The sequence below is a fragment of the Anabrus simplex genome, chromosome 4 (assembly GCF_040414725.1).
Source record: "Anabrus simplex isolate iqAnaSimp1 chromosome 4, ASM4041472v1, whole genome shotgun sequence".
Classification (NCBI taxonomy): domain Eukaryota; kingdom Metazoa; phylum Arthropoda; class Insecta; order Orthoptera; family Tettigoniidae; genus Anabrus; species Anabrus simplex.
Window position 1 is genome coordinate 139,862,963 of NC_090268.1, and position 12,401 is coordinate 139,875,363.

Sequence of the window (12,401 nt, forward strand, 5' to 3'; positions counted from 1 at the left end):
GGATGGTGGGAGCAGGTCTTGGGTGAAACTGGGAGCTTCTAGTCTGGACCTGCACGTTGGCGATAGATGTGTGATGGCCCCCTTCCTGAGACCTAGTGACTACTCAGCGATCCGGTCTTGCATCTATGACTGGGCAGGCCTATTTAGGATCACCGCTGCCCACCCCGGAGAGGTAAGGCCCTAGAAAATGTGGGCTAATCGGTAGTCACATTCAAACCCGTCTGGGAAACCGCACACAGAGGGTCACCCCAATTCATGCGGTCGAAATCAATTGAAAATGAAGAACACAATTTTAAATGTAAGCACGTGGAATGTCAGAACACTACTTGACCTAAAGGACAATAATAGACTCGCAAGAAGGATAGCTCTTATTACCCATGAGCTAGCAAGGCTAAACATTGATATCGCTGCTCTGAGTGAAACAAGACCATCAGGTGAAGGACAAATCAGTGAAGCAACTAGCGTATACACCATCTTTTGGAAAGGAAGGGATGAAGGAGAAAATCGTATTCATGGTGTTGGTTTTACGGTCAAGACAAAGTTAGTGTATGAACATCAACTCACACCAACTGCAGTGAATGAGGCTTATGACCCTGCGTGTTCCTCTCTCTAAGGATAGTGCCATTGCATTTATTTCCGCCTACGCTCCTACTCTAAAAGATGAGGAAGATACAAAAAATCAGTTCTACCAATATCTGAAAACAGTTCCCACCAAGATACCTGCAACAGGTAAGATCTTATTGCTTGGCGATTTCTACGCTAGAGTGGGTAATAACCAGCAATGGGAAGATGTCATGGGAAATCAAGGTGTTGGGAATTGCAATTCAAATGGTCTATTACTACTTGGACTGTCTGCTGAACATGAACGGTTTATCACAAATGCACAATTCCGACTTCCCAACCGTTTCAAAATTACATGGATGCATCCTCTCTCCAAGCACTGGCACCTCACTGACTATGTCATTACCAGGCAACGCGACAGAAGAGATATTCCAATTACAATGACTACTAGAAACACGGATGACCATTGGACAGACCAAAAACTTCTTCTTAGTCGACTCAGGATTACTATCCATCAGAAACCACGTGTCCATCTCAGGCATCCTTCCAGAAGAAAATTCAACACTGTTAAGCTTCAGAATGAGGCAGTTGCCTCTGAATACCAGAATTCAATTTTGAACCACTTGTCACACAACCTAGTCAACAATGACGTAGATTGTGAATGGATCACGCTACAAAAAATCATCAAGCAATCAGCAGAATGTGCTATTGGCTTTGAGAAAAGGAAAAGACAAGACTGGTTTGATGATAATAATGAAGCCATAATCAACATTATCAATGCCAAGCGGGATACTTTTTATTCCCCGTACAAGATCCATCTTCTCAGTTGAAGAGATCACGATTTCAAGAGCTGAAGCAGAAATGTCAGACCAAAATTAAGGGAATAAAGAACAACTGGCGAAAAAAAAAAAAAAAAGCCAAAGAACTACAAAACTTGTCAGATGCCAGGGACCTGCAAAATTTCTATGCTGGACTAAAACCGATTTATGGACCTGTCCGTGCTTCGTCGGGAAATTTGAAAGCTGCCGACAATACCACCATTGTTACAAACAATCAAGACATTCTGAGACGCTGGAAAGAGCACTTCAATTTACTTTTAAACCGCAGTTCTACTGCTGCTGAACATTTTCTTCAGCATGTCCCACAACATCCTATGCAACCTTGGATGTCAATGCCACCAACCTTTCATGAATATAACAAAGCTCTTCTCAGCCTCCAACCTAGAAAGGCTCCTGGACCGGGCAATATTCCTCCAGAACTCATTCTTAAAAGAGGCCTACATCCCAAAACGAGGCTCTTCTCTCTGATCCTAAGGATATGGGAAACCAAATATGTACCTGCCAACATGAACTCTATGAAGTATAGTCACCATCTTCAAAAAGGGCGATCGAAGCATTTATGGTAACTACCGTGGCATATCCCTGCTGTCTATAGTAGGTAAGATATTCGCCAGAATCCTGTTGAGTCAGCTTCAAACTCTATCTGAAAAGTTACTCCCCAAATCGCAGTGTGGGTTTCGCACATCCAGGAGCACCACTGACATGATCTGCTGCGCAAGACAGTTGCAGGAAAAATGCAGAGAACAATAGACCCCCTTGTTCTTGGTGTTTTACGACCTGGAAAAAGCCGTCAATACTGTGCCTAGAGATGCTATGTGGATGGTGTTAACGCAGTTGGGCTGCCCCGAACATCTTGTTGGACTCGTTCGGGCTCTTCATGATGATATGGTTGGTCAGGTTTTGCTATCAAAACGTGTCAGAAGAATTTCCTATTACTAATGGACTAAAGCAAGGTTGTGTGCTTGCACCTACACGGTTTGCCTTGTACCTGACAGCTATGCTTTATGAGACATCTGGCAACAATGCACATGTAGAAATTAGTTACAGACTTGATGGAGTGATTTTTAATCAGTCAAGACTCCGCTCTAAAAGACTTACCCATCTCACCCGGGTTAGTGAACTGCAATATGCAGATGACAATGCTAGTCCAGCTCATTTTCCAGAGGACTTGCAATTGTCAGTCTATTGCTTTAAGGCTGCTTATGAGCATTTTGGCCTATCAACATTTAGAAAGCTAAGGTTTTAGCACAACCTGCTCCAGGAACTAGTTTGCCAGACTTCAACATTACATCTCAGATACATCTCTGAAACAAGTAGACTTCTTTTCATACCTTGGAAGTATTCTCTCGTCTCAAACCTCGGAGATGGATGTACAAAATAGAATATGAGCTGCTCATTGTGCTTTTGGACGCTTAATACCGTAAAGCCTTTTCTATTGAAGACCTAAATATATCCACTAAACTGATGGTGTACCAAGCTGTCGTCTCCACTTTATTGTATGGATGTGAAACATGGACTCTATACCACTGTGACATCAAGAAATTGGAACATTTTCACCAGCAGAAGCTTAGGATCATTATGAATATCAAATGGGTGAATTATGTCTCCAAGGTTGTTGTACTTGAAAGGGCACAGATAAACAGTATAGAAGCTTCTATCATAGGTCATCAGCTTAGATGGATTGGTCATGTCCAATGCATGGATGACAATAGGCTACCCCGACAGATACTATACAGTGAACTCAGTTCGGGCTGGAGGCCACAAGGAGCACCTCTGAAATGCTACAAGGATAAACTCAAAAAATCCTTGAAGAGCACAAACACTGACCACAGTAATTGGCACACACTTGCTGAAGATCGCCCTCGCTGGCGCACAATCACATCCACTGCTGTATTGCAGTTTGAAACAGAGCGTCAAAGACTGCAAACAGAGGCTCGTCTTAGAAGAAAACTCAGATAAACTCAACCACATCCACCCCCTTCTTTCAGGTGTGCCAAATGTGATCGCATGTTCTATGGAAGAATTGGCCTGATGAGTCATCAACGTCATTTACACACAACGGACTGTACATGAACTGCAAGTGAAAAACATACACTCCGATACAAGTAGTGGCCGACGATACACTGCTGACACAAATTACTGTTTTGTCATCAGATATAGGATTTCATGGCCTGCAGTCCATGAAACATTATTTTATTGTAAATACGCAAACATACACGCCATAGAATTCCAGAAATGTGAACCGAAAAACACACACTTCAGTTTTGTTTTCCAGATCAAAGTAATTATGTATTCATGTTCGACTCCTGTTTCTAATGTTATTTGCTTTATGCCCCACTAACTACTTTTATGGTTTTCGGAGACGACGAGGTGCCAGAATTTTGTTCAGCATGAGTTCTTTTACGTGCCAGTAAATCTACCGACAGGAGGCTGATTTATTTGAGTGCCTTCAAATACCACAGGACTGAGCCAGGATCGAATCTGCCAAGTTGGGGTCAGAAGGCCAGCACCTCAACTAATGAGCCACTCAGCCCCACCTCAACTGCTGAGCCACTCAGCCCAGCACTCTTATTTCTGTTCACAGTGAAAGGCATAATTCGAAGTTCTGCTGCTGTTACTGTGATCGAGTAAAAAAATAAAATAATTTTGTGTGGCTAGTGCTAGCCTGGAGCAGCCCTTGTAAGCCAGACCCTCTGACGAGATGGGCAGTATGTGCCGTTTATAAGAAAGTACATGTTATACTGGTAGAGGATAGTGTAATGTGTGGTTTATGAGTTGCAGGGATCTTGAGGACAGCACAGATACCAAGTCCCTGAGCCAAGGAATTCATAATCTGAATACTAAAAGAGTTTACTAAAAACAGCTTTGGCAAATCTGTCTGTCCATCCATTCTACTGGACTGATTTGCTTCATTTTAGTTTTATTCTTTCTGGAATTACCTGCTGGTAAATCATGAGACTTTGATAGGTCTCTTAAGTTCAGCCAACTTCTAGTATTCATAAAATTGAATCATTAAATGATCACTCTAATAATTGCAGGCGAAGGCTTACCCTATTCCGAAATACATTCTATACTTAGCAGGCTGCTAAGCGACATAACACTTTCGTTAATATTCGGATATATATGATTTTCATCCTTAGTAATGTTATTGCATGCAGCCATGTTTGATTTTTTCCTGTCAAGCCAGGGAGTATACACTTCCTCTGATCACAGAAGAATACTATTCCCTGCTAGATATTCTTTGATTCTCAAATCCTTCCCTGCTTCCAAATATATTCAACAGATGGCAGAGCGTTCCTATAATAACTTGTATGCTGATAACAGAAAAATAGTCTACATACAAACAGACCCATCATGACAATCACTCTATACATTATCTGGGAACACCCATCGAAGGATAACCTAGCTACACAAGAAAGTGAAGGCCATGTATCTTAACCCTAGAACTGCTGTGGGTTTACCTGTCAAGTGCTGCAGAAAATTCCCATAAAGCACGCACTAAAGGAATTTGGTATCTGTAAGCGGACTTTAATCATAAAATATAACTTATTAGACATCAATAGAAAGCTGAAAGACTGTTCTATATTATTTTGATAGAGGTAAAACTTTCAGAGTGATCAGTTTGAAATAATGATAAAAAATATTTTTTTTAAACTTTTAAAAAAAATATTGACTTTTCTGCTCTAGAAAACCATATTGCCAAGTTAAATGTGTGTCAGAGACATCATAAATGAAAAGTTCACAGTTTTTTGTTACTATTTCAAGAACCAGTTTTAAATTATCCCTGTTATTTACTAAAATAGAAAATTATTTTTAAAATATGACAGTTCTCGATTTTGCACATACATGACAAATGCACCTTCTGCCTTTTCCGTATGTCAGTTTCTTTCTGCCTGTATTATCATCAAAATCTTTGTAACATTCTATTACCTGGAAAGTCACTTTCATCGGGTTGTATATCAGTCCAGTTCACACTTACCCCTTTACGGCTCACATCAGGCACGTTTACACTGTCTGTAGGAACATGATCACTATCACTTGCCTTGAGGGGGATTTCCATAACTTGCAAGACATCCTGTTCACCGGTATCACTGCCACTGCTTTTACCATCTTCATTTTCATATGAATCCACACAATAATCACTGTCATCATCCGTACTATCACATGAATAATAAAAAATCAAGCACTCAGTTTCTGAATCGTCAACATAGTTGGCTGCCATTTTGTTCAATGCAACCTCAATGTCAACATGAAAGTACTTCCACTTCTGCAGCCAAATAATAGCCTGCATTCTGTCACTTGTTTGCCAAAGGCTTTCGCTATGAAAGATAAAAAGCATTGGGAACCAGCATGGCTTGAAATTAGTACCATCTGTTGGCTAACAGTAGTACTATACAGTAAAACCTGTTTTAACGGACACCTCTCACCGGCGGACGATTTTCTAGGTCCGTAATTAAATGCCATGTTGTGTATGAGTAATTTACCCCTGTTATACGGACACCCTTTATTACGGACATGGACACACCATAGCCACGAGAAACTCCAATTAAACCTCTCCTAACGGACACTTTCTTTTTCAAAAAATTCTCTATTTGTGTCCTGTACAGTATGTATTCGCTTACTTTATGCACAGACGGTACTTCCGAGAATCACAGACACCGTAACTTTTGATCCCGGCTGTACACATTCTTGGAAGGCAACACGAAGCTACGCTATCACTTCCGGAAGTTGTGTGATCTGACATGCTCGACAGCGCAGGAATTCGTACCTTGACTGTCAGGTTACTTTTCATTGACTCGTGGGCTTTTGATGTGTTCAATTTTACGTTAGTAAGTTGGTGTAAACATGGCTCCGAGGAAGTTTTTAACTTTAAAAGAAAAGGTAGGCATAATAGACTATCATAGAAGTGTGGTGTGTGTAAACTGTCCGAAGTGTTTAAGATTGAAAAGACACAGGCAGCTGAAATTGTGAAAAAGCAAGAGGAACTAGTGAAAGAATGGCATTTAAATGGCAACGAACAGCGCATAAAACTGTTTCAAAGTGGTAGCGGAGCTCTCATTGACAATGCAACGCTAGAGTGGTTCGCTAAAGTAAGAACTCAGAATGTCCCTGTGTCAGGACCAATGATACAAACAAAAGCGTTAGAATTTGCGACAGAATTAGGTATTGGAGATTTCAAAGCCTCGAATGGCTGGCTAGAAAGATTCAGAAATCGACATGGTATCAACTTCAGAGTGATTTGCGGAGAATCATCCAGTGTTAATGTGGAGATTGTTGACAACTGGCAAGAAAAAATACCTTCAATCATAGACGGGTATGCTCCAGAAAATATATTGAATGCCGATGAAACTGGATTATTTTTCCGTGCTTTACCTGACAAAAGGAAATCGTTGTATTGGTGGAAAAGTTGCGAAAGAACGTCTTACGGTCTTGTTATGAGCAAGTATGAGTGGAGAGCGGGAGGAGACCCTTGTGATATGAAAAACTGCAAAACCAAGGTGTTTTAAAAATATGGACGTTATGAAGTTTGGCATTCAATGGAAAGCGAATAGGAAAGCATGGATGACTAGAGAAATAATGACAGAGTGGCTAGGACAATTGGACAGAAAAATGATACGCCAGGAGCGAAAAGTGTTATTATTCCTCGATAATGTAGCATCGCATCCAGATACAATTAATTTGTTAAATGTGAAGATCGTTTTTCTCCCACCAAATGTAACATCAGTTTCTCAGCCGCTTGACGAAGGAGTGATCCAGAACTTCAAGGTAATGTACAGACAGTTAGTGATGAAGCACATAGTATCAGAACTTAACGAGAATGAAGTAACGCTTCAAACACTGACAAAGGGGCTGAATGTTCTCCAAGCAATTTCATGAATAACCAATGCATGGAAAAACGTCATGGCCTCAACAATTCGTAACTGCTTTCTGAAAGCTGGGTTTCCCGCTAGTGGTGGACATCCCGAAATAGAATCGGATACCCTTCCTGACAGCATGGAAACAACACAAGAGTTGATTAATGCAGCAGGTTACAGTGTACAAGTGAACACCTGTATCAAAATTGATTCAGATATTCCAACACAGTGTGACAGTGGAGACACGAAAACGATTCTTCAGTCTATCCAAGGGAAGAAGGACAAAAAAAGGAAGATTCTGATGAAAGCGGGAGTGAAGGTGATGCTAATGACGACTTTGAAGAAAATACGGTAATGAATGTGCTGCCAATAACCTCGTAGAGTGAGGCTCTCAGCTTTGTTAAGCGACTGAAAGAATTCTATTATAAACAAAATGATGAAAAAGGTGTAAATTTGACCCAGGATTTAATTGCACATAGTGAAAACATCATTGCTAAACCGAAATGGACAAAACAAACGAACATTAAGGATTTTTTCAAGTGCTAATGTTTTACTGTACTGTGCTAGAGATTGCTACATCTACATACTGATTTGAAGTTTCAAAAACTCTTATGTTCTTCTTAATTTTAACATGGCGAACGGTAATGGTGTACAGTGTGCTCAATAGAAGTGTTTTTAATACAGTGCATTGCAGCTGCAGCAGCCTATCTACAACTTTCTCATGTGAGTACAGTGCAGTATTATTATTATTATTATTATTATTATTTACATTTTATGGCCTTCATTGGACTACTCTAGCCAACTTTATACAAAGAATTTTTCAGTTTCCTGTCAGCCCAGTACTTCATTCTCTCTGATCTTATCCTTCTTTCTTCATCAGAAATCACCCTTCCTATTGTCTATTTATTGATTCTGATTTGCAGTCTGGTTTGTTTGTCTGTGAGTTTCTTGATTTTGTTGGTTTTGTTTCTTAGGTCTTCCACTGTAATTTGTAGTTCATCCATATCTTCCTTGATTTCTGTAATACACTTAATGTTGCACTTACTGTTCCATAATTTTTCTACTATTCTCCTGATGATCCTGTTCTCTGGTGTCCTGATTAATGTCCAAAAAATGAAATGCGTTTCTTCCTGATTGTGCTCATTACTGGTTCTATTTCCTTGTAGACTGTTTCATTAGAAGCTACTCTACAGTGTCCATCTTTTTGGTATGATTTGTTGATGCACGTTCTAATGATTCTTTTGCAGTATATTGTACAATACTGTATACAGTATACAATTAAAGGTACATTTGGAGAATTGTTAACACATACATTACATGGGTTATTGTATTCCAACTTGTGTTTAATGGTACCGGTTTCATAACCTCTCGCGGGCGGACATCCCTTCATAACAGACATTTTTTTCGGTCCCGAAGGTGTCCATTATAGGGAGGTTTTACTGTATTTGAATTCCAAGACAGTCTCTCAGGGAGACTACTGCACTTGACCAAACAGCACACCATCTTCCTGGAAGACGGTCCGCAGTTCTAGGGTTAAAAGGTTCTCTGCCTGGCAAAAAAAATGCTCCTTCGAGACTAACCTATGAGCTCACAAGACAATTGTTCTATGCAGAAGAACTGCGATTAAAAGTACCATTGCCTTCTACGACACAATACCAAGCTTTACATCAAGAAAGATCGGATAAAAAAGTGAATATATGGATAGACTAGCTGATGTACCCGTGCTTCGCTACGGAATTCTACATTGTATACAAAATTTTAAGTTAGGTAGAGTACAGTACACGTGTGAAAGACTGTATTAAACAGCATAGCTCTTAACGTTACCCTAGAAACGCAACGGAGAAGTCACCCAATGTCTTTTCTCATATGAAGACTGCGTTAGGGAATTTTCATTGTAATGGTAGGCTCGCTTGCCTACCATCGGTCACAATCAGGTTGGGGAATTGCATTATAATGGCAGACACTCACTCTCCAGCTGCCTTTTTACATCTTCAGAAAGACTGTCTTAGCGGTTTTCCCAACTGAAATGAACATAGGTCATTACAATGACGTCAGTAGGAATGGCGCGAGTAAAAGCAATGAATTCACATGAAATACTCGATCAAATGAAAAACTGCACATTTTCTCACTTTTAACAAAGAGTACCACGCTGCCGATTTAACAGTCCAAAATTCCAGAGCTGAAATGACCAGGCCACAGACAGCCGTGTTCTGTGAACACTCTTAGTTTTTCGGGGGGGGGGGGGTCGAATAGTGGAGAGTCCCAGGGCAAAAGCTATGTCCTTTTACTGATCTGTTTCCTAGGAGTCGGAAAATCTCAATTCATTACACTGGCGGCGGAAAAATCTATCTCACTTGGAGGCTGCTAATTTTAATTAAAATGAATGTAGAATTTAATAAAAAGTGAAGAGGAAGGAGCTCTTTCTACGAAATGGCTCTTTTCAAGGTTGAACTTCGAGTTATTTAGTGAATTGTGGTGCTTTAATTTGGAATATGCCTAAATCGTAATTATAGACCAGGTCATACTACTACTACTACTACTACTACTACTAAGTGAGCCTCTGCCTTAAGAGCGCACACTGCTCATTCAAAATAGCATGTCAGAGTAGGGATCGAATAGCTGGAATACTATAATGATCCAGTGAGTTACGTACCAGCAGTGCGGTATCAGGAAATGTATGAACCAGAGGAATGACATGCTAAAGAAGAAAGTTTTCTAACTCCCCAGCGATTTCTCACCAATATTCAGTCAGGCTGTTATACTCTGTACAGAGCAGTAATCCCATCTATTGGAGTTGAGCGGCAGCATACGAGACAAATTCAATATTGTAGGCCTTCACATTTAGTTTCCTCTGAAATACCATTCTTATAGTCGGTACGGTAAAATTGAAAAATTGTATAAAACATAAATGGTTGGAAATTGTATTCTCTATAACTTTTGTTATGTAGTACTTTTCAATAGGACCATTAACATAGGTATTTAAAAATTAAATTTTAGGTGCCTTCCCCTAAGCTGCAATTTTATACAGGGCGAATTAAATTGTTTATAACTTAGACTGTATTTTCTTATTCTGCGACTATATATTCCAACTTTCATTAAATTCTGTTAACCCATTTTCTCGTGGCTCGGCGTTGATATGGACTTGGCAACAAGAATACAAATTCATGAATATTTGTGTTATCAAAGCCGGTACGGAACAATGTATGACAGAAATGATCGGAAATTTCATTCTTTATAACTTTAGTTATGTAGTATTTATCGATAGGACCACTAATAATATAAATATTTGAGAATTAAATCTTAGGCCTTCCCCATAACTACCATTTCACTCAGTGTCACTAAAATTATTTATAGCCTAGATTGTAGTGGCCCATCCCCCGACTTCACATACCGATTTTCATTAAATTCTCTTCAGCCGTTTTCTCGTGATGCGTGTACATACATACATACATACATACAGACAGAAATTACGGAAATCTAAAAAGTGCATTTCCTTGTTACTATGGGCATGACCGATACAGAAATACCACTCTTTTCCAATTCTGAGCAATGTACAGACAAAACTCTTATTTTATATATATAGATTTCTACCAAACAGACGTCATGATGGATGAATTTTGAGTACAAAATGTGGCATACCATAACATGCTTCTTATTAAATGGTCATAAAACCATTAAAAGGGCAGGCAAAACAATATGACGACAGGCATATCAAGACGAGTTATTTGAGCTGTTTATAACCAATGCTGCGGAGCAGCACGAGTCCTCTAAGTTTAATATGAAAATTCCTGAGCTGGCTGGAAACTGAACTAAAGATCCTCTGAACCGAAGGCCACCATAATGACCATTCAGCCAGAAAGCTGCGCAATAAATAAAATGAAAGAATGATACAACTCCTGACAAGTCATTATCTACTGAAAGTGCTGTCAAGTGAAGTGTCAAAACCCACAACCCTCTTCTTTCACAATACTATTCTAAATACAAAAGCCTGGTCAACATTTAGATGGCCATCATGTTTGAAAAAGAAAATGTAGACGTTGCCAACATAGCTATTTTGTAGCTATACATAGTAATTTGGTGTTTGCATAATGTCAGTAGAAAGGGTTAGACGATCTTTAAGAGTGAGTTTCTTAATTATACAAGATCCATGTGGGACTGACAAATAATGCATTAGCAGCAGCAAGCCGTGAGAAGCGTGAACTCAGAACAAACAGCCGTGCTATCTCACTAGATATCCACAAGTCAAGAGATTACCCAGAATAAAGAAAATATCCACTTACCAACAATTTCATATCTACAGAATGTGTTTGAATGTTGTGAGAATCGTCCACAACAATACGAGGAACGGTTTTCAACAATCCACAGCTTGTAGAATCTTCCCAAGATGTGTCATACTTTAGTGTCGTCAGATCTGAACTCTCCTCTCTAAGAGTTATGGCAAACGCTGACATCCACTGAACACACTCGGCGATGTCACTCCACTGCAAACCTGGGGGAAAAAAAATACTTCAGAGAATATAGCTGACATTTCACTACAGCATTTCACCAAATTTTTTACATTCTTGAAGAGCAAATGAGGACAGGGGAAAGCAAAACAAAGAGAAACGAAAAAAGTAATACAGCTATTCATGCCAGAACTTCCTACGAAACTCAGTTCAGTCCTATATCTGAATCTTGTCCAGTAAGTGTGAGCAAGGCAACAGACAAGCAGTCAGCACTACTCAAACACTTACGGGATTGATGAGGAAAGAGCCAATTTATTCGATCTACTGTCCCTTTTGTGTTTACACATTTGTCAGTTTCTCCTCTTCCTGTTAGGTGGTTAATGTCCTAATATATCTGACAGAGCTCTAAGAATGATAATACCCTTTGCTACCACTTATAGATGTGCGAGTGGTTTCTCAACTTTGCAAAACAATTCCAACCTTTACATTAAAAGGCATTAATTAATTATTTAATTAATTAAGGAAGTACATTGAAATTGTAATCACGTATATTACTGTGCAATTTTATGATTAATAAAGGCTATTTGTATGCATGTGTTTACTTCGATAACATTTTAGGGCGGGGTGCGAGTAAAATCAGTTTCCCTAATAGATCATAGGGGTAACAAGATTGAAAAGATTAGGAACTGCTGGCGTAGAGG

General features: G+C 39.5%; 1 protein-coding gene across 4 annotated transcripts in view; it reads right to left on the reverse strand.

Moving 5' to 3' along the window:
- CycE (cyclin E) overlaps positions 1-12,401 on the reverse strand; it is a 104,268-nt gene that overhangs the window by 24,541 nt on the left and 67,326 nt on the right. For all 4 annotated transcript variants that reach the window (XM_067146314.2, XM_067146315.2, XM_067146316.2 and 1 more), the window contains exon 10: positions 11,536-11,744. In XM_067146314.2, the coding sequence (XP_067002415.2) occupies positions 11,536-11,744 (209 nt within the window). The remainder of the gene's footprint in view (positions 1-11,535; positions 11,745-12,401) is intronic.